The 22938-nt window shown below is 43.3% G+C and overlaps 2 protein-coding genes across 4 annotated transcripts in view; one reads left to right on the forward strand and one right to left on the reverse strand.

Annotated features, from left to right (window-relative positions):
• Positions 1-58: 58 nt before the first annotated feature.
• On the forward strand, positions 59-5992 carry ORC6 (origin recognition complex subunit 6). The gene is made up of 7 exons (XM_050311259.1): positions 59-126; positions 589-718; positions 1351-1514; positions 2589-2678; positions 3495-3607; positions 4850-4924; positions 5296-5992. Exons 1-7 carry the CDS (start codon positions 62-64, stop codon positions 5460-5462), a joined length of 804 nt encoding a protein of 267 aa, XP_050167216.1. The 5' UTR covers positions 59-61; the 3' UTR covers positions 5463-5992.
• A 1245-nt stretch (positions 5993-7237) lies between these two features.
• MYLK3 (myosin light chain kinase 3) overlaps positions 7238-22938 on the reverse strand; it is a 35543-nt gene continuing 19842 nt past the window's right edge. For all 3 annotated transcript variants that reach the window (XM_050311346.1, XM_050311345.1, XM_050311347.1), the window contains exons 4-13: positions 20334-20905; positions 18535-18640; positions 17335-17428; positions 16912-17021; positions 15535-15676; positions 14437-14507; positions 12822-12950; positions 11655-11807; positions 9806-9938; positions 7238-8934 (exon numbers count right to left, since the gene is read on the reverse strand). In XM_050311346.1, coding sequence (XP_050167303.1) covers positions 8863-8934; positions 9806-9938; positions 11655-11807; positions 12822-12950; positions 14437-14507; positions 15535-15676; positions 16912-17021; positions 17335-17428; positions 18535-18640; positions 20334-20905 — 1582 coding nt within the window. In that variant the 3' untranslated portion in view covers positions 7238-8862. The remainder of the gene's footprint in view (positions 8935-9805; positions 9939-11654; positions 11808-12821; positions 12951-14436; positions 14508-15534; positions 15677-16911; positions 17022-17334; positions 17429-18534; positions 18641-20333; positions 20906-22938) is intronic.

Below are 22938 nucleotides of genomic sequence, written 5' to 3' on the forward strand. Positions count from 1 at the left end.
TGATTGACGGCACGGCCCGCCAGTCGCGGCGCGGCGCGCGCGGGGCAGCGCGCGGCGGGAGATGGAGCGCGGGGCCGTGAGGGACATGGCGGCCAGGCTGGGGCTGAGGGGGGCAGCACTGCTGGGGTACGGCGGGAGCGGGACACACACCGCGGGAGCGGGACACACACCGCGGGAGCGGGACAAACCGCGGGGATCGGGGCACCCGGACACACCACGGGAGCGGGACACACACTGCGGGAGCGGGACACACACCGCGGGAGCGGGACAAACCGCGGGGATCGGGGCACCGGGACACACCGCGGGATCGGGACACACACCGGGGGATCGGGACACGCTCTGCGCCGTCTGTTCCCGCCCCGCTCCCCGCACAGCGCAGTCCGGCTGTGGGTGTGGTGGGGTGGCGGACCCCAAGGAGTGCGGGGTCAGTGGCTGACCCCGCAGTGCAGCCCCGCTGCTCATCACCACAGAACACATCCCCTGGTCCCCGAGCCCGTGCTGCAGCCGGGCAGCTGGGCTGAGAAACCTGGGAGCGGGTCCCGTCCGCGCGTTCTTGTGACATGTTAACGAGGGCTTTGTGTTTTGCAGGAAAGCCGAGGAGTATCTGCGGCTGTCCCAGGTGAAGTGCACCGGGTTAATGGCTCAAATGACGGCGACGAGCAGCGCCGTGATGTGCCTGGACCTGGCAGCGAGTTTCATGAAACAACCGATTGACAAAGTAAGATGCGGTGGCTGTCAGTGCATTCTGTGTTAGCCCACTGAAATCATTGTTCTGTGAAGTGTATGCTGGGAGCAGGAAAGGGAAATAATAACTGACTTCCTAGTGTGCTGCTAGACACAGCGTTAGGGCTTTCACTGTTCAGAGTTTGAAACGGCAAACTGAGATCAGTGTCACAGTCACTTCTCAAGTTGAGCTTGTTTTGGTAAAATTTCAGCTCTTTAGTAACAAATAAATTACCAGCAGGGATGTTAAATTTAAGATCTGTCCCTTTTACTGTTGGGGGGAAGCAGGGGCTCTGAGGAATTCCCCTCTGTAGAGGTACCATAAACCTCCACCTGCAAACCTGCCAAAATAATGCCTGGCACAAGATGTTCATGATTGTCCATTTACAGACAGGGGAGAATTTAATTGGACCTGACTCCATGAAGAAGCAGGAAGGTGATGCTCATGTCTTCAAGTTGCCCAGATTTTGCTGATTCTTGGTTTTAACCATCTTGTGATAAAAGGGACAGGTCACATTACATGGAAATATCAAACCTCATTTCTAGTGAAATGGTCTAACAATATCACTGTGGCATTCAGGAAGGACTCTTGCTAACTTTGGGGGTTTGTCTTTGTCTTCTTGAAAGAGCTACTGCGTTAAACTCTCCGGGTTGAACAAGAACACCTACCAGAATTCCATGAAGTCCTTGGAGTGTTTGCTGGAGGTGAACCCCAGGCTGGGAATGCGAGACTTGGCTGTGCAGTTTTGCTGCACAGAGGCAGTGAACATGGCTGCAGAAATACTACAGAGGTGAGGAAGCTCTCGTGGTAAACACTAGTAAGGTTCTTTGTTCATTAGATGTGTAAAGAGCTTGATGTCTGGACGGGACAGATATTCCCACTGGAGCAGTGAGGTGAATTCTTAGCACTGACAATCCAGCCATGATCCAGGCCACTTTTTAGAATACATGAAAGAAAGACTTAGTCTGTGAATCTCAGTAAGTCATTGTCTGACTCTAAATTCTTCAGCTGGGAATAGTGTAAAAAATACAGCACTCTTAGTCCCCCTATTTGTCCATAGCATCAGACTGTCATCCATTCAACTGCTGATCACAGCACAGTTCAGATGTCATGCTCAGTAGAGAGAAATCCTCCCTTCTGGGGACACAGACCTCTTAAAATGCAAATTACCTGCAAGACCAATAGGTAAGAACACTTCAGTGGATTCAAGAGAGTTAACTAAAATTTCCTATTCTGTAATATCTACTTTAACCAGAGCAGTCCCTGAAGGGCTCTGTTCTGCTGTGCTGTCACCCTGATAGCACATTTAAATGCTGCTAGGTCAGTGAACAAAGGCTATGCATGCTTTTGGGTGCTTAGTACAAACTGGAAAAAATAGCCTGGGGACAGGTGGACAACAAAAATTAAATTCTTCAGTGCTGCACATTCACTATGTTGTTTTCCATATTTAAGCCTCCATCTGTGTAACACACATATTGTAGAAATCCAAGAATCTATAATGCTGCCCTCTCTTGTAGGATGGATTTATGCAAAGCATCTCATTGTAATTTTTAGGTGTAGTGTAGAGCTAAAAGTACTGTGTGGATGAGGAGCACAAGAAACAGATTTTACTGACATGCCTTCATCCCGATCTCCCAAATTTAAAATACCTTTAATTCAAAAAGAGCAGGTCATCCCAATCCCCTTCTTTTCCCTGGTCTCTTTTGCTCTTCTCAGCCAGTAGCAGCTGTTTCTGCTTGACTGGGTTGCAAAGGACCAAGTGGTCCAACAGACCCGTTAACTGCTGAGTCCCACGTGACAGATGTATTTCAGCAGCTTCCTTTGAGGCAAATGCAGTGTCCAATTATCCCTTGCTGTTCTCTAGGTATGAATCCAGCCTTTCTGAAGCGCAGAGGATGGACCTTGATTTCTCAAAACCACTTTTTTTAACAGCTTCACTATTCACTGCATGCAGGTGAGTGTAGCTGGGGGATGTTCTGCAGGCTGAAATGCCTGGTGACACACCCAACAATCTAAGCAGCTGCTTCATCTAGGGTCCTGCTTAGCATGTGCTGCTGCCCTGCTCCTGAAAATAGGGACAGCTGTAGCAAACCAGGCCTTTCCTTGCAGTGAAGTCTCAAACCTACATTTGTACAAAGCAGAAAGTTATATGGATTTTGGAGAAATACTGCTCAGGGTGTAAGAATGGCTGCCAGCTCACTCCTGAGCACCAAGAAACAGCCATTCTGGATAAGGAAAAGGCCTGAGCCTACACCATCACACCCTGGGGTGCTCTGGCTTCTGGAGATGGCTCTGGTAGCTGTAGGCCCGGATCAGGAAGAGCTGACTCAGCCAACACTTGGCAAGAATTTGCTTGTGTGCGAAGATTTCCTCAGCATTACACCTTGTAACAGCCTTACTAAGCAGTGCAGAGGCTGTGTAGCTGCACAGCTCCTGACAAAGGTTCTCCTGACACAGGGGTCTCATTCAGCTTTTTGCAGTAGTGGGATTTTGTTCTGGTTCCTTGAAAATCTGAAAAATATTTTTTCCTAATACAATTTCCTTATGTAACTTGAACTCACCCTGAGTTTCAATTCCTGATCTGTATTGACTGAGTACTCTAGGGGTCTGGTTTTTAAGCAAATTTCTGAGTGAGACAAGGATAGGTAGGACAAAACTCAGGCCTGCCTTTCTCATTCTCCCAGGCAGTGTTGCTACAGCAATTATCACCTCACATAAGTGATAGTTGCTGGAGCGTTGTTTGTACAGAGAAGACAACTTTATCTTGTAGGTGTTTGAAGCTAAAAGTGGACAAAACTAAAATGGTGGCCACATCTGGAGTGAAAAGAGCAATATTTGACCGACTGTGCAATCAGCTGGAGAAGATAAGCCAGCAACTCAGAAGTAAGTCTTTGGCTTTGTCCCTGTAAGACAGCACACCCATCCCATGACCTCCCAGTTCCCCATCCTTTTCCACTGATGATTTCATTCTGATCACTTTCAGCTGCCCCCTTTCAGCCACATCTGCCTAGTCCATTCCAACACGTTTCCTGCAGCCCAGTTCCCAGTCACAGTCGTTGTTTCTGGGGAAGTCACAATAGCTTAGCACGTGGCAAGGCCAAAAATAAGTATTTTCCTCTCTTCCCAAATGCCCACTGCTCCTTTACAGTCTCTACTGCAGTTTCTTCCCTGCTTCCCCCATACTACCTGACCCAACTTGGATTTCTCCTCCTTGCTTTCTGCATCCTGTTAACATGGCAACATGACACATATTAACACAAACATCGTGCTCTGACTGACTCTCTTCTGTGCTTTCCTTTCCCCACTGCAGGATTAACAAGCATAATTCTGGTAATAACTCAGCCATTCCCTGACACCATCCCTCCACACAGTGGGCAGACATGAACAACCATTCTTACCTGATTAAGCCTGCAGTTCACTCCTTTTTTTTGGAGGAAAAAGACTGAAATATGATCCACACCCTCCTGTCCTTATATCTCTGCTGCTTCTTACTTCTCTCCTTTTTCCTTTCCCAGGCTTTCATTCTGACTTTCCCACTGATAGTAACCCTGTGTTCATGCTTCATATCCTGAAATTTTGTGGAACACCCTGCCTGAACCTAAACCAAAAGCTGCTGCTCTCCTAGGCATGGACCTTCCCAGTGCCCTACAGTGCCCTATAAAAACCCAAACCTTACCCCACCACTAGAGCAGCTAAAGGCAGCTGGGAGTTTCTTTACCAGTTCAGGGAAGATCATGTATCTGTACACAGGGACAGCTCTATGCATGTTGTGGGTATCTATAATACAAACTGTGGAAATGGAATAGAAGAAATAACTGATAATCCTGCCAGAGTAATCTAGAAGGGTAGATTTTGGGCAATGAACATGGTGGATCATTGTGGATACAAATGCAGCAGCAGTTTGCTGCTAATTAGCAACCTGCTAATTAAAGCAGTCAGTCAGTCCATGCAACCCTTCAGGTGTGCTGGCACCTCTGCCTGTAGAACTTGAGCATCAATCTGGACCTGCTCTGACTGCGTGACATTATTTTTGGAAGGTGGCAGTGCTGTCTAGCTATTACATGTAGACCACCCTTGGGGCCCCAAACACCACTCAGAAGTAAAGCAACTTACGTATTTTTTTAGAAGAAGATGTTCCGCTGGCTGAAGAGACACCTGAAAGCCTGCAGACCTGCCTGGAGCGCTGTGAGCAGGAAGATGGTAAGTTGAGCTCAGCAATGAGTGAAAATCACCTCCCCAGAGTAGTCCTGAGCTTTGTTGCTGGTCAGTATTTTAGTTGTGGGATAGGCCATAATGTCAGGTTCACAGCAGCTCGCTCCATCCTGCAGCCATTGGCTAAGGCCAGGAGAGAACCTGGCAGAAGGATAATGGAGTTTATACTGAGTAGTCCTAGTACAATTAAGGATAACTGTTCTGTTCAGACACAAAGGTGAAGAGGAGACTGTTCCAGCACGTGAGAGGAGCAGCAAACCACAGGATTAGATAACACAGGGACAGACCCCCTGCTTGTGTCTGTGCATGTGCTCACTGCCACCATGATGGCCTGTCATGGACTTTTTGTTCCCTCACAGAATCTGAAGATGATGAGGAGATGCCACATAAACGGCCCAAGACTGAAACAAAGCAGGACTATGAAGAATGGAAAAAGAAAATCCTGGAAAATGCTGCTAAGGCACAAGAGACAAATAGTGCTGCCTCTGTAATGCCACCCAGTCATGCAACTGCTGCTTGCTCTTAATCCTAACTCTCCCTCTGCTCTCCCAGTACTTCCAGTAGCATAAGTGATGGCTGCCTCATAGCCAGCTGATTTTATTTAGTTTTTAAGCATTGAAGAATGTTATTTTTAGTAAAATGACACCAGGATTGAGGTGATTTTACAGGAAGACTGTCTTGACTACTCACCAAGCTGGTACCTGAGCAGCTTTGGCATTAAGGGGGTAAAATAGCTTCATTCTCTTGCTGCAAGAAGCAGGGAACATTCTAATGCTACTTTAAGTGTAAATAAGTTATAAGCTACAGGCTCTTGAGCCCCTGGCTGGAAGCAGTCAGTGAAATAAGAGGGAGGGGACCAATGGTGCCTTGTTAAACTGCAAAGCCAGCACAGAAATTAAGACTTTTTTAAAATTGCTTTTATATTTTTTACTGTTGAAGAAATACTGTTTAGTAACTGAATTTGACTTATTTTCATGTGTATAGGAATGAAGTCTCTTGTGCTTTTATAAGGGGTCCCAGATATTCCAAGAAACAATAAAAGTGGTGGAAGGAAAAGCTTTGTATTATGACATCATGTTCTTGGCACATGTACTTAGAAAACAAAGTAAAAGACACACAGGAGATGCCTGTGCTTTTAGAAGAAAGATATCCAGGGGACAGGGATCTTGACTGGGTATCGGGTGTCTCACAGTCGAAGTGAGAGAAGAGGAGAGAGGGCCCTGCCCTGCAGTTTGTGGAGGCAACAGCTGTGATGCTACACTGACATCCCAGCTACTCAAACTGTAATTTGCTTTAACTACTATTTGAGGAAAAAACATTACTTTTAGCAGTGCAGGCCTGGTGTAACTGTAACAAAACAAACCAAGTCTTTGTTCCGTTTCTCTGGCATGTTTTCTGCCTGGGATGTACAAAGAGAAGTTAACTTTCATAAACACTCATGTCAGAAGAAACCCAAAAGCCCCAAGTGTCCATATGAAGCAAGATAAATTATCTTATGTCTGAGTATTTAGAGTTGAAATCCTGCACCCACCTGAGCTTCTTACCAGTATTTTAATGCTCTGCCAAATGTCTCCCTGCTGTGCACACTCCCTGCTCACATGAGACACTGATCACAGCAGGATTACAATATCTGCTATCATTAATTAGATATCAGTGGGGCCAGCTCTTTTTTGTCATGTACTGTTGCAGGGGCTCAGTTCACCTGTGGTTCATCTCTTAAGCTTTCTGTAGATCCCAAATGTACATGGTGAAAACATCCCCTCAGGCTGCAGGGGTGGGTCCCACTGTCATGCAGAACCATGGGATGGCTGCCAGATCTAAAGGGATTTCTTTATATTAGAAACGAAATAGTCATCCTGCTGGCCAGAGGCACCTTCTCTTTGTAGAAAATAGAGAGGAAATATGTACAAGACAGCAGAGAGCATCTCTGTGTTACCTTCTTAGAAGCAGCACATACTAATTGGAAAATTAAAACTTCCTGGCCTCTTTCATTTCTCCCAGTGCATTAAAAAAAGGAGATTGCTTAGAGCCAACTTTAATTAGCAAAAGCTAACTTCATTCCAGGTGAGACTTCTGAAACGTAACAGTAACTATTAGGGAATGGACTCGAATTTTTGATGTGCACAGAAAATAAAGCATAGTTACCCACAAAGAGTAAGAGCTGTGACAAAATGCCTGACACGAGGAGAGAATCCCACCCATTAGCATTCTGTTTTTAAGACCTACAAAGAGATGCTTTCAGGTTGGTTTGGCAGTGGGGTTTAAACGAAAAGTGATGAGTATAGGCTTGTTCCACTTCCATGAAATTTATTAGTATTCAGAAATATACAGACCAATGAATATAATCACATTTAGCATGCAGAACTGCTGTGGAAGGAAAACATGAACAAAAGTGGACCTTCATAGAAGGTGATCAATTATCAAGATTGTTTCACTTGCATTTAATAATTCTTTGTCCCACTTTTGGAAATGCTGCACAAGTCGGGACTGCAAAGTGAGAAGCAGCTGAGTGGAAAAGATTACTAGGCTGGGGTAAGCCAGCCTTACAAACCTCTTCATTAGCAACAAACACTACTTCTGCTAATTCAAGGGATGTGAAAGTCCATAAAGTTCAAGGGAACCTTACAGATGCCTTTGCTGGAAAGATGGTTTTAATAGTATTACTTTCCATTTTTCCTAAGAGCCCATCCAGCTCACACTGAATTTCGCAGAATCTACAACAGGAAACCATGAGTTTAATAAATAATGTTATACTTTTATCTGAGAGATTTTAAGTGATGCCCACTCTATACATCAGAAAAAAAAGTTTAAAATCCAAAATAAGTTAGTACTGTGAAGAAAACATTAAATGTTCAACAGCAAAGTGGGGAGAAAAAAAGGGCTTCAACCTCCTAACTGGACTAAAGGCAGAGTCTGACAACACATCCCTGTCACTGAACCCATTAGAAATAAAACCTATTTTGCATGTCACACCATATCAGCTTCTCAGACTTCATTAAAATTTTCAGAGAGGAGAAAAAATCCTCCAACTAAAACTTATAAATTTAAGGGCTGCAATCACAGCCAGTGAGAGGCACTTAAAAGTTTTAAATATATACAAAAGTGTATCTGGAAATCTCTTCTGTACAGCACGAGATCTTTTTGCACAGACCCAGTGGTCGTCACATGATTTGTATTTGTGGCAGGTTGACATATCTCCTTCCAGAAGCTCAATCAGTTCAGCTCAATTCCACTTGCCATAAGAAACAGCAGCAATGGACCAGCTTGTATTGCTTCAAACCAGGATTTCTCATAGTTCCTAATTATGCAGTGACTATTTCTCTAAAGGAGAGAGTAGATTAAAAAAGAACAAACCAAAACAACAAACCAAAACCATTCAAACCTATCACGTTTGGGGAAAGAAAATAACCTTTCTGAGAGAAATGCAGAAGAAAAGGGTATCAGTTATCTTCTGTTCTAAGTAACAAACACCTGATGGAGAAGTTGTGCCACTGTTGTAGCAATCCTTTAAAAATAACATACATCACTCAGTAAGAAAATCTCCAGATTCCATTCTTGGTGTGAGAGAAAACTGACCAGGGGTTTTGTGGTGTAAACACACCACACACACCAACACCACTCTGCACAATCAAAGCCTTCAGCGAGAAGTCAGCCCCAGTAACAGCCACGTTTTCCCACCACTACTTACAACAACTCAGAACTTGAAAAAAACCAAACAAAGTAGCTTCTGCTTTTAGAAATCATTATTTCAGTGCCTCTTCCTTGAGGCACTTCTGGCACCTTAGCACTAACACACACAATAATTGAGGAGGACAGTCCCAAAACCTCATGTTATAAAACGGGGGTAGAAATTATTGAAGATATCAAGTGTCCTTCTTTCATGGCTCTGTGTCCATCTCCAGGAGTGGTGGATGCTTCACACAACCTTATGCAAGCTTGGCAGACATACTCTGAAATCTCTTCAGCCTGTTAGCAGCAGCCACCACATAAAAATGTTTCTGTGAACAGAACAGAACAGTCCAAGTGTGAGTGCAAGGACCTTTTCTGCAGCTGACATGGATTTTTCTCCCTGGTAAATCCATTTGCCTCTCATGACCCACACCTTGTGTGTTTTGGCAAGGAATTACAACTCCCCAGTGACAAAAAGAGAAGGAAATGGTCCTCACTGAGCTTGCCTCCCATTTCCACAGGCTTCTTTCTAACAAGATCACTGTGTTCACCTTTCAATTAAGTAATAGATAAATCAATTAAATAAAACAATAAATAACCAAATATAAATAAATAAATAAACCAAATAATTTGATCAATTATCTACAATCTAATAGAGACTCCAACAAAGATTATTACCTATCACTTCTTCATAAAAATATAGTTCAGAACAAGCCTGGGGTTATCAGAAAGATTCTGAAGAATTCTCTGGATGAGTTTAAGGCTAATTTTTTTTTTCTCTCTCTCCCACACTTCTACTCTGGGAGGCACAATCTTGAGTAGGTTGTAACCCTACTCAATAGTGACAACAGATGAATGCAACTATTGTCAGTGGGAAAAGTATAATGAGAAAGAACATTTAATATAAGCTAAGTAGCACCTGAGGCCTCTGAACCTGCAGGAAAAAAAAAAAAGGAAAACTCCTAAACATCAATCAGAAATAGTGAAAATTCAAACCAAACATGCTAAAAATAGAAGCAATACCCTTCTGCAGGACAAAATACTTAATTTACAAATGAAAATAGACTTTTCAACTCGTATTTACAATAAAGAAGCCTGTGGGCAACAAGTGAGCCGACACACAAAAGGATGGATTGGCTCTGCCTGTGCTGAGCTGATTTTCCCCTCTGGAAATAGATTTGCCAGACTTTGCCTCCTCACCTTCCATTTCCTCTGAGCCATGTAACTCTGCAGCAACAACTGGGACTTCAGGCGCAGCTTGGACTTCTTGGCCTTGGCAGGGAGGTTGTTCAGCCACTCGTGTTTCAGACACTGAGTCGCGCTCATCCTGCAGCTGAGAGAGGAAACGTGCCCTGTCAGCCCAGCCACCCTTGCTGCCATTTCCTCAGTGCCCTTGATAAACAAACTGCCTCAAATGAATGAACACAAGTGAAAATGCTTCCTGAGATGATGTGGATCCAGCGTATTGGATCCTAAGGACATCCTGCCCTCTCCAGCCTGGTGAGGAGCAGCTGGAGGGTCTGCAGTGGGTTGGCTGAGCTGTGCTTGAGTTCATCAGTGTATGTATCATTTTATAATACAAATGCAGAACTTTGCTAACAGGACAGTAACATTTGTGGTGTTATCTCCCTGTCCTGATAGGCTTATTCTGTGCCTCATATTTAAAAAGCACAATTGCCTCTTCACCCTAAACTTGGATCAAGCTGAGCACACGTTATATCCTGATATCCAGAAATGGGCCAAAATGGCCAATAGGTCTACCCTAAAAGCTTTGGGAAATATTTGGTAATAGAGGAAATCTTGAGGTAGAGGTGTTGAGCAAAGACTTTAATTTGCCTTTTTCAAAACAAAAGCCTATGCCTAACTCCTGAGCTTTGCCTGAGCTGCCACCGAGAACATGAATTCCGATGACTCTTGCCTGCTCAACCCTGATTTCAGCAGTCAGGGGAGGGAGGGAAAGGTCTTGAACAAGGCCAGACCCACTGTCCCAGCACGGCAAAGGTGCCTGGTCTGCAGGAGAGCTGGGCTGCCACACATCTTGTGAACAACTGGGCCAGCCAGTTGTTCTTGGCAACTCACTGACAACATTCTTAGTCCTTTCATTCACAGCTTCCAACCAGACTTTGCAGAGTGTCCCTCTGGAGCTCCAGTTCCCATTGCACAGAAAAACTGAAGACTCCAAAGCCAAGTTTAAAGTCTCATAGCAAATCATCATCACAGCCTGAGAAAAAACCATTTGTTCTCTCCTGCTGGCAATATGCTAAATTTCAGTTTCTTCTTTGCTTATCACAGGACTTACTCAAAATGCAATTAAGTACTGATTTGTCTGATTTAGGTAACGATCTGGAAGTTGTTAATATTCTAAGCACTGCTTTGAATTCCCCTCAAACACACAATCTCTTTTACTGTATGCATCATTTCCTGGTTTGATTAGTTTTATATCACTACTTGGCATGAGAAAAATTTCTCAACCAACCCCACAGCCATGATTTGACATCAGTATCATCCTCAGTTCTCCTGTTGTTTCATATGTGCAATCACTTTTTATCTCAGTGGAGCCAAGACTAAGAAGCCACATGCAGAGTTAATTCTCCAATGCTCCCTAATATCTCCCAAATGCCTGTAGACCACTTTAGAAGAGAACAATGCACATTTTCACAGCTGCAGCTTCCATTTATCCTCCATGGCATTCAAGAGGCATTTTTGCAATTTGTGTCAGGGCTTGTGAGAATCCAGAGTAACAATAGAAATAGTTTTTGCTCAGAGAAGCAAAAGCTTCAGAGACAGATTCCTACACTGCAAATCCTTCCAGGTTTCCTGTGTTGGGTTTCTCTACTGTTAAAAACAACTTTATTCAGTCAGGGTACACAGACACTTTGCTTTTAAATAGGGGCTTCTGAATTACTGAGGAACTGCCCAGCAAGCCCAGATACAGCATACAAAAATGTCACATAGTAAGTTCTCATTGTTGACTGCAATCCAAACAATTGGCTGATAGGAACTTAATGTCATTAGGTGCTACTGTCCTCATGATCAGACACACAGGTACCTTTTCTCCTTCACGAGCAGTCTGGAAATAAAGTCTTTCGCTTCCTCTGAGAGCTGTTCAAATGCTTCTGCATCAAAATCCCAGCTGCAATTGAGTACATAATTCATTGTCTCTGCATCAGTTTCTCCCAGGAATGGGGACAGGCCACTAAGCCTTAAAAAAACAAAGAAGGGGAGGGGAGAAGAGGAGTTATCATATGCAAGAGATGTTTTTCCTTCTATGAATACTCCACTTTATAATTGTTGTTAACTCATGCAGAGGAAAGGCTCTCAGCTATGGAGGGTTCCACTTAGTGCCTGCTAAGATAAGCCAACATTTTGGGGCAATATCGTGTTGTAATTTTAGTGTTACTCTCCAGCAGTTCACTCAGCTCGTCAGGGAGCACTGTTCCTAGATCCCCGAGGAAATGGATTCCATGGGGATCCAGGGACATCCTTCAGTGCTTTCCCAGCTAGGAAAGCTAGGGGGACTCAAGAGCTTTCCCAAATCAAGGCCCATATCGATATGTGGCTTGAATTAAACAGAATTCTGAACAATAGATTACTTTTTTCCATTAGTCTCTAAGCCCAGATTTATTACTTCCATCATTTCTTACTTCATTCAGTTGGGTTTTGGCTAACATACAAACTTAAACCAGAAATGTATCCAGTCCCCAGAAAACACTTGTGAAAGATTCTGGGATGCAAAGCCAGCTCATCAGATAGGCAGAGACTTTGGACAGACAGGCTGTCCATGGCTGCCATCCAGGTATCAGAGAAAAGTTTTAGCCCTATTCATGGCAAGACATTTTTCAGACCCGTGGCCTAAAAACATAAGACTAATTCTCCTGTGCAGATGCACACCAAGTCTAGGCTAATAAAATGCTCAGATTGCAAATTTGAAAATTAATTCAAGTCCTAAAAAACACAGCCAAAATGGAAATTCTCACTTGCTTTGGGCAGCTTTCTGAGTGAAAAAAGACCTGACCCATTTTAAGACAGTAAGGGAGAAGAACATTTACATATTGGTCAAAAGGATTATTTGTTGTTTAGAGACTTTGTACACACAGCGAGGTGCCTTTGTATTAAAAGCTGAGGGTTTTAACAGAATTAATTAGGAGGAGCCACAGCCAGATGGGCTCAGTGGCTGCTCATTCCTGCCCTGCAGACCCCTCATGGGGTTACTCACAACATGTACGTGATGACCCCCACACTCCACATGTCCGTTGGGAAGGAAACAAAGTCATAGTTCACCACTTCAGGAGCCAAGAACTCTGGAGTCCCAAAATTAACCTTCAGTTTCTCACAAGGTTTGTACCTGTACCGGAACAAAGAGAGGTCAGTGCTGAGCACGGGCTGGGGACAAACCTCACTGAGGGAAGAGCAAGGCAGGGCTTTTTGTGTCAACAGGGCTGAGGGAGCAGAGCTCACTCCCAGGCCATCAGGGCAGCACTGAGGTGACCTCAGGTGAAAATCCATCACCCATCCCAATGCCTGGGCAAAACCAGGAGGAAGACCAAGGACACTAAAGCCTGCAAAGACCTCCCCCACAGAGTGGTAGCAGCTTTACTCTCTGCCAGGCACCACAGGATGCTTTCTGGCAGATGTTGTCCAACATAGAACAAATAAAGCACCTTTGATTACAAAAGGTTTGGAGAGTATTTGCTTAGTGGGATGTACCCAGTTACAGCTCAGGGCAAAGGTCTGTATCACAGATATGAACACAATATAACTACTAAGGTGGGACTCTGAAGATGATTATTTGGGCTTGTAACAAGTTAAACAGTGATACCACATAGGGGAGAAATTATTATGTTCTATTGCTTAAAAGGAAAGGTTACTGAACCAGTAACCTTTTTTTAACCAGTACTGAACCAGTAACATCTTAAACCAGAATTGTTACTGAACCAGTAGCAATTGTCACTGATGGCAGCTGGAGTTACATCTATGTACAGACTGAACAAACCACTAAAGCACTGCTTTTAAATCTGTTTCCTGGAGGATCTTATTTTCAAAACTGCTTTAGTAGCAGTTTGTATCTTTACCCTCCCAATTTAAAAACAAACAAACAAACAATGTGTACATTTCTTTTCCTTCAGAAGTATTTCATGGAGACAAAGTCCTTGAACAGATTACATACATGCACATAAATACATATATGCACAAATGTACCAGCTTTTGGCTTAAGAAAACCCTCAAGGGGGTTAGAAAATAGAGAAATGTTATTGTTCTTACTGGTAAGCTAATGGAAATAATTCCTTTGTATTCCAGGGCAACTGACTCATGCTCTCACAGCTTTCCTTTAACCAACTCATGCAAACAAAGTAAAAGAATGGAGAAAAGTCCATATTTCTCTGAGGGTTTCCTGTTTCACATGGGGTGGCTCAAACTCGGGTTTTTTCCCCCCTTTTTTCCTTCAATCAACTTCGCTGTGTAAAGAGTTTAGCAGATAATTTCTGTAACTAGAACCTGCACAATGAAACCTAGCAGTCAAGAAGTCTCTGAGAGCCTTCATGGAGTCCCTGGAGTAAAAGCTCTACATGGGGAATAATTTTGAGATAATTAGAACAGCAGTATAGCTTTATCCGACAGAAATGTAATTTGAAAAAGTAATTAGATAATTAATGCACACAGCAGAAAACTCATGCCTGCAGAAGCATAATGCTTAGCTCATTCACATAGCAGAATTATTTTAGAGCCACTAAAACACAACCCTTTGAAAGAACTACCAAAACCAGGTCAGATGTTTGTGAATTTGATTAGGGTTTGGTTTTTAAAATAAATTCACAACTGAACTCTCTTACCTCCTTGCTAATCCAAAGTCAATAATTTTAATCTGGTTTCCTGTGTGATTTACACATAGTATGTTTTCAGGCTATAAAAAGAAGAGAGGGTATTTTAAAGTTTGAGAGAGAGATCTAGTAAAAGAGCAGGTAAAAGGTAATTTCTAGGATAATACTTTTCCTTCTATTCCTGTCACAAGAGAAGGACTTGACAGGCATACTCAGTTAGTGACAGGTTTGGGTTTGGACCTCTTGATAAAGAAGCTTAACTTCCAGTCCTGTGTAACAACATTCCAGTGTCTCACCAGAGATGACAAATAGATTTTGTAATAGAAAAGCTCTCTGTGTAAAATGGTAAAGTCACTCTGATGCTTGAGGCTCACCCACCGGATTTACTTCTTAACTATAACAGTACCTCCACAAAAGGCCACAAGAAACATGCCAAAAGCATCCAAAAAGAATTCTTTTCCCAATGAGAATATTTTTTCAAGGTGGGGATGGGGTGGGGGTGATAGGGTCCAAACTTGTTACAACTGCAGAACTGTAAGAAGGCCAACCAGGTCTAATATCACTTGTGTAAGGCTTGTGTATAAACGAGCAGGGGGAAAAACCCAAAGAGTTGGTATTTCTGTTTAAAAATATCAGTTATTAAGGGACCATTAGGAAAACATTGTCATTTGCTTCAGGTTGGTTCCAGGCAGTAAAGAGTACAAACTATAGGAAGATGACTGTATAGGTGAATAGATGACTGATTTGAACACAGTTGCAAAGGGGTGGGGGAAATGGAGGGAATACTGTGGGCATTTTGAGGCAAAGAGGGTTTAGGTGGGGCTTTTTTAATTGATGGCAAAAGGGCATTGTTTAAATAGTGCACAGAATGAAAAGCTGCTGATTTAAGAAAGGCAAAAGCACAGAATCCTGACAAGTTCACTGTTCCAGACAAGCTACTGAACAGACACTGGAAAAAAGTGATAAATCTCTCGAGCTCCATTCATTGTACTATTGCATTAAGTCTGTTCCTTTCTGACATAAATCCATGAAATGAGTAATGACTTTGTAATTAGAGACTGTGGTGGCTCAAACAGCATCACCAAAGCACAGAGAGCACGAACAACTGACCTTCAGGTCTAAATGGAGAATATAATGCTGGTGCAAGTAGTGCACTCCTTCACAGATCTGTTTGGTGAACAGGATGGCATCCAGCTCAGTCAGGTGATAGTTTTCATCTGTGATCCGGTCAAATAATTCACCACCATCAAGACTAAAATTTTGACATAGAAAATTGTTAAAAACCCTAAAATTCTGCATTAGCTCGCCTAATTTCCAAGTTGGGAATCAGGCTCTGTAATCGAGCAAGGATCCTAACAACAAATTCCATATAAAGTACATCAGTAGCCTCAATGACTTCAAGAGACTAATTTCTCTGTGTGGAATTAAGTGCCAATCTAAATGCAAGTATGGAAAAGTTCTCACTAAAGTCTGGGGGGCGATACATGTCAAACCCAAACCCACATGACCTGGGGATGGGATGGGGACCTGAAGAACCTACAGGAAGTATCAAAATATGTATTATTCATTCATCTTAGTCTAAGGGAAAATAAGTCTTCAACCTACAAAATTAACTAAAGGAAACTGAATTTAACCCTGCACAAAAGAGAAAATTAGTCAGACATAGAGCTCTGACAAGGTTCTGCAAGGTAAAAACTTCAAGTAGATATTTCAATATACACATTCCAAATGTCTCATATTTTTAGTTTTTATTTCATTTTTTATTCTTTTTTTCCCCTTCATTGTTATTAAAAAATCGTTCTGTAGCAGAAACTCAGTTTTTTGGTTATAAAACTTCAGGTGTTTTGTAAATCAATATGCCACTACACAGAAAAAGGCAACAGGAATACATCATGAAATCTTCCTTTTCCTATGTGAATCCCATACTTGATCTTGATGAAAATTCTTATTTAGCTTCAAATGGGGAGACATTTTTACTAACCCTAAAATTATTCAGAGGTAGACCATGCATATAATTAATCACCTTTCTTCCTCCTCCATATCTTTTGTAATTCTACTTAAAACATCTCACTTCTCTTGTCTGGGTTTCTCACTTTCACTCTCTCCCTAATATGAGATTTTATTTAGTCATGACACTTTTATGTAATTTGGTATCTAGGGACAATGTTGGGGCCTGTAAGATAAATGAAAAATGAACCATGGAGAAGTTCTATTCATTAACCATCTTGTAATTTGGTCCATACTCTTGAAGACAGCTGCCTTTCTTATCATTTGTTTAAACTGCAATCTTGCCAAATAAATGATTTTTAACCTGAAGAAATTCCATTTAAAACATTTTTTTTTTCCTTCTGAGAGTGAGATCAAGCCTCTCTCAGACTGGAAAACCACTCCAGTCTTCTTCACACCTCAGAATTATCATTCCTTATTTCCTTTAGTGACCTGAGAAAACCCAAACATCTGACAATTCCTGAAGTAATTTAAACTTACTATTCCATGATCAAAGTGACACTATTTTTGGCTTCAAAAGCATCGTAAAGCTGGATCAGATTCACGTGATTCAACTGGTTCATGATGTTAATTTCATTTTTTACTTCCTCCTGGAGAAAAATAACAAAGCAACAAAAAATGAGCAAAATACCCTCCTTAAATCTCAACATCTTGAAACAGAATTATTTGTAAAACCCAGAAACAGCTACACCACAGGTCTCAGGAGGACACAAGGCTTAATCACAAACACGGGGGATGATGAACAGTCATACAAAGTCCAGGCTGGTCCTTAGTAAGACAGATTTTGCAGTGTGTGATGGTACCCAACAACAAGCTGCCCCTCGTGGGCTGAGTGAGGGAAGGGGGGCTGAGGTGCTGGCAGAGAGGGCAGGCTCAGAGTCGGGCTCACAGCAGCGTCGTTACCTTCTCTTTGGCTCCTTTCACCTTGATGATTTTGGCTGCCAGGTTCAGACCAGTCGACATCTCCGTGCACTTGTGGACTTGCCCAAAACGCCCCCTGTGGATGGCAAGGAAAAGACGGGAAACCAGCTCAGCACAGCCCAGCACAGAAACCTCTCCTGCGACTATTCTTGTCGCCGGGCAAAAATAGCCCAGTACAAAGTGAACGGAATCGGGTGGCCAGCAGCACGGAGCTCCTCTTTCTCTCAGCTTAGGAAGGATTAGTTTTATCTTTCCAGCCAGTTGTTCAGTGCTTACATTAAAATATTATGCCCCCCTCGCATCACTGCGTTTCGCTGTGGCACGATGACCGACCGTGTTCTTGCTCAGCCCTGTAACTGGACCCGCCTGCTGTCCTTCACTGTGTGGTTGTGGGTATATTAACAGGGATATTTCTGTCCTGGTCTCATAAATTTTTAAACGACCATAAGACCAGTAACTGTAGCCACTCCACAGACTGCATTTCTCGCGTGTTGTAAATTCTCCCCCGTGTCACGCAGACACGTTAATGCCCCTGGGATGATTTCTAAACACCATCTTCCCTGCTATTGCATCATATTGCTTATACTTATTATAAGTATAAGCCATTATAAGCCGTATATGTAAGTGGATCAATGTGTAAATCAAGCCTTCTTGTCACGTAAGTAAGGATACAAGAATACAAAAGCTGAAGCAGCTGCAGACTTCCTATCAGTGAAAACTCCACATAAGGTCAAAATAATAATAATTTCTTCCTTAGTTTTCTTTAATGTGCAGTTCAGCATGGGAAAAAAAAAAGATTTTTGGAAGCTGCCTGACCTAACTCTAATGGGCTTTGATGACTTCAAATGCTCTCAATGTGTCTGCCTTAAGGGTACGGGTTTTTCTCATGACACCAGCTGAGGCCAGGATTATTACAGCAAATGAAAAAACCAGTCATCCAAGACGACAGTCAGGCATCTGAAAAAGGAGCTGAGACAGAAATCAAGGGACACCCCTTGATTTAACAGCTACTATGAAAGCCCAAAGGTCTCCAGGATGAACCTGCTCACTCTGGCAGCTGTGAGCTTGTATGTGCCTCACACACACACATGGCCTGGGGCCATCTGAAGAAGCTGTCTCTAGCTCTCCAAGCTCACTGGTTTTCTCCAAGAGCAGCACAGCATCAGGGACGGGGATACTCACCCCCCCAGTACCTCGTGACGACACACCGAGTAGCAGGCTGTCACCTCCGTCTGCTTGACACTCACGATGCGGTGTTCGAAAGGGGCTGGAGGAGAAGGACTGTCATCTAAAAGGAGACAAGCTGGTCACTGAGGTGTTTCTGCACGTACTCCTGCACTGTTTCACCTCTCTCACACCAGTGACCTCAACCTTCAAGGCACATCACCTTGCTGTGCCTGCTAAACGTAATGTCAAGTCCCAGCTGCCTTCCGTGCTTCCCAGTACCCACAGCTCCACAAAACCACACTCTGGTGCTCTCCCACCTTCAGCACTGCTGTCCTGGAGGGATGATCCCAGTTTCTCCCACAGGCGCTGCTGATACAGCCCCCAGTGCTGCAGTGGCTGTGGGGCTCCAGGGAAAATACTGGGGGCACAGCCCCCTGGATCAGGCAGTGTCTGCTGCCAACAGGCTACGAATGCAAACACTCAACCCCAAACTCTACAGTCAAGTGCACTGCTCCCCTCCCACCTCTTCCCTTTGTTCATGTTCCCTACCATGCCATCATTTTTTAATCTACTGGAATTCAGACAAGCACTGAAGTATCTGGTTAACATTAAGCATGCAATTCTTTCACTCTTTTTAGAGTAGCGTGCAAGGAAAAGAAACCCTGCATTTGCAGCTAGCCCTGAGAAGTGGGATGCTGAACAAATCCAAAATCTCTCTGTTACTTCAAGCAAGGGACTTTCACTGCTAACACTCTTTTACAGATGAGGAATAAAGTCCCAGAACTGAGAAGGCACACACCTCCTGAATCTCGACTCTGTTTTTTTAACACAGTAAACCCACTGGACACCTTTGGGAGACTAGTTTATGCATTAACAGAAAAGGCCACCTGAAAAAACTACATGGAAGGTAGAAAAAAATTACAATTGATCATCTTTTAATTGTTAGGGGGCACCTGGAAAGGCCAACACAAACACACAGCACTGATGAACGATGGCAGTGATTGGTAAAGTCATGAAGTTCCTCCTAGCAGCAACATTTTTGCCAACCATCTTCAAATTAAAGCTGCAAATATTAACACTAAAACTATAAAGTTTAGTCAGTTTGTGGTAAGCTAAATCAGTTAACCATGATCACTTAATGTTCAAGTTTTTCTAGGGTAGAACTTCATTAAAGCCATTTTTGGTGTCCCCCATTCAAAACAATTTTACAATTAATCTGCAGGTATCTTGGGCTGCAATTTAACATGTATTCAACTCATCTCCAGCCACTGCTGAAAATGCCAGATCCAGGTCAGGACATCTACTCCTGTGGGTACATCCTGGAACACATATTTGTGCTGCCAGGAGCGAACACTCCCTGAAAAATGCAACCCAGAGGAGATCTGTGGCCAGTAACACAACACAGCCCATGGCAAGATTCTCTTCCTGCAGTATTTTGCTGTGCTCTGGATCTCCAGCCTGTAGCTGCTTAAGTATTGCTTGCATACTCTATCCTAAGGAATAAATGCTTTGTCTAAAGAAAATGTATTTTTTCAAAGTTACTCATGCTTCTGATCACACATACACTTCACCCCATTTTATTTTAAATGACATTTTTTCCCCAAAAACACACTCTGAAAGGAAATTTACTATTAAAGGGATCTGTACAAATGGTAAGTGCTATTTACACAAAGATACCCATGGCAAAACGCTCTCAAGTGTAAGACACAGGTGTTCTACTGAGCACTGCTCCAGCTGCTATTGTACATCCAACAGACAGGAACAGCACAAAATCCTCAGTTTACAGGTTCCAAGAGTAACTGTGAGCAACTCACCGATGATCACTTCCCCCTGTGTGGGAAGAGCTCTGTCCCCATCCAGTGCCTTTCTCTTCTCTGCTGCCACTCCTGGGCACTGACCAACATCATTTGCACTTCCTCCTGAAGATGCAGACTCAGATTCTCTCCTCATAGAGTCAGTATCTTTTGGGGATTTGTCTGCTTTTGCTGTTTCCTGATGGATTTTCACTTTTACCCCCACACCTTTCGCAGGCTCCTTTGCAGAGTTGTTCTGTGAGGTTTGGGGCTCACATTTTAATTCTGATTTCTCCTCAGCCTTTTTACCTGGTTTGGGCTTGCTCAGTAGAGGCTGTTGTTTTCCTGTTTGAGGTATAAGTTCATTTTGCTTATTGTCCCCTTTAACTTCTGGATTTGGCTCAGTGCTGATGCTTTTGGGACTCTGTTGAAGCTTTAATTTGTCAGGCAGCTGTTTGACTCCTTTCAAGTCAGCTGGTGTGGAGAATGGGGGTTTTACTTTGGGACTTGTACCTTTCTGATCGCTGACATTTCCTTCCTTGGCCATGTCAATCTTTTCTTTCGTGCCAGTCATATGTACACTGATGGATAACCTGCAGAGCAAACAGTCAACATTTAATTCAGATGGCTAACCCTACTTTTGCAGCTTTTGGGGGGAAGAAAAATCTCTAAGTTTCCAAACCTGCAGATTTCTACAGTATTAATAACACCTATGTGTACTGATCCTCTTAGGAAATACTCACAACTGCTAAGGGAAGAGCACCAAAAAGCACTCTGACACTTTTTCCGTGGCCTCATCAGTGTACATGCCTGCCTTCTGCTGAGCAAAATGTCTCATTCTGCTATCGGTTAATCCCACATTTGAAAGCTCACCCACTTTTTGCAATTATTACAGTTGGTCTAATAAAATACCACTCATCTGGGCAGAGAGGGGATAGTGATTGCCTTCACAAATTACAGGCTGATTATCTAAATGGCTGACTGCTCATACGGCTCTAGAAATCCAATGGTTTGCATCCACCCCCAGTCCTCTTCCAGCTGGCTGCCTTGCACACTCAGACATCTGTGTTTGTGCCTTCTGATGGGATAGCATTCTTTCCACAGCTTTCTCTTAAAAATCCAACTTTGATAAACCCTCTCACTCTATCAATACTATTTTCCTTGGCATTCTAGCTACTGGAAAAGTTTAAAGATTTTTTTTTTTCCCCTCTTGTGCTGCCTAAAAAGAATACAGGTTAGAACCAATTCTCTGTGCTCCTAAAATCCATCAAAGACATTCGTGTGATAATGTTTGAGTCAACTGTTACTGCTCCAACTGTCATGAGCTGCCTGATTTTAGTGAGCCTGAACTGAAACTTGGGAAGCTGTAAAGTGGATTTTATACAATAGCAAGTAAAGAAAATTCCTGTTATCGAGGAGAGAACATACCTCATTTTCACAAAGGTTATTGCCTCTTTCAGTGCAGCAGCCTTATTACAGAAGATGTTATAAAAGAAAATGTTTCTGCTTTTGTATTACAGGAGTCTGAAGCTTCTCATTTTCTGTATCTTTAACACCCTTTTGCTGTGCTGTGAATCTCAGCTGCTCCGGTGTGAGCTATCAGAGCACCTGAACACAGACCCCAGCAAACACGTCCTCTCCTAACTAGACAAGCCTGAACCCAGCAGGACTCTTGGGCATTTCTCCAAGCTGGGGAACACAATGTTCTTTTGACACTTCTGGTTGGTTTTACAAACTTCATTAAAAGCTGCATCCATTTCAGAGAGGTGTTTATCACCCTATGTGACTTCACACTCAAAAGCATAATGGGTGTCCTGGGTGGGAAGGCTGCAGCTTCCCCTGGGGTTTACTCTGGCTTCTGCCTTCCAGTTACCTGTTGGCCTCCCTCCTCCCCAAAACTAAGTCTCTGGGGCTCAGGCACCCCCCTGCCCAAACCCACCAGCTGCTGCAGGAGCTGCTGCCCATCTCCAGGTTCACACCCTGGCACATCATCCTCAACCAGCACTGACTTCCAAGGAGTTACAGCAACAGCTCCTCTACAGCCATCCCCCAGCCATGCACAGATGGACCCACTCCAGCTGTTGAAGCACAGTGAATGTGCTCACCAGCCAGAGCCTAAAACCCACTGGGAAGGTACAGGGAGGTCCCTCTGCTGTCAGTGTCACTGCAGCAACCAGTCTGGAGGTAACCATGTCTATAACTGCACACAAATGTTTCGAAAGAGGCCACAGCAGTGAAAGCTTCTACTTTCTCCTGCCACATCCTCACATTCACCCTCTGAGGAGAAAAATCTCTCGGTGTGCCAGTCATCACAATGAGCTCTTTCTCTCAGGAAGCCTATGTGCTGACACCAGGACAACTTTCTTTCATTTTGGTAAATTATTCTTCACTCACTTTATTTGTTGACTTGTTTTGGGTTTTGTGGGTTTTGTTTTTGGAGTCCTGTAATCCCATTAGACACTTACTCACTGCACAGGATTTAAGTGCCCACCCTATGTGCACTAATACCACTATGGAGTTATCAAATTACAGGGAGACAAAAGTAATGTCATGTTCTGTCTAGCCTTTGGGCACCAATTTGTACACACAAAACACTGGGAAATTGCCCATGCAAAGTAACATACAT

The sequence above is a fragment of the Myiozetetes cayanensis genome, unplaced genomic scaffold (assembly GCF_022539395.1).
Source record: "Myiozetetes cayanensis isolate MyiCay16 unplaced genomic scaffold, myiCay2020 scf16, whole genome shotgun sequence".
Lineage (NCBI taxonomy): Eukaryota > Metazoa > Chordata > Aves > Passeriformes > Tyrannidae > Myiozetetes > Myiozetetes cayanensis.

Bases quoted from the DNA above. Each gene is read 5' to 3' on its own strand.
- ORC6 (XM_050311259.1), top strand. From the start codon at position 62: ATGGAGCGCGGGGCCGTGAGGGACATGGCGGCCAGGCTGGGGCTGAGG. The intron at 719-1,350 runs GTAAGATGCGGT...TCTTCTTGAAAG, and splicing joins TGAAACAACCGATTGACAAA to AGCTACTGCGTTAAACTCTC. The intron at 2,679-3,494 runs GTGAGTGTAGCT...TTTATCTTGTAG, and splicing joins TCACTATTCACTGCATGCAG to GTGTTTGAAGCTAAAAGTGG.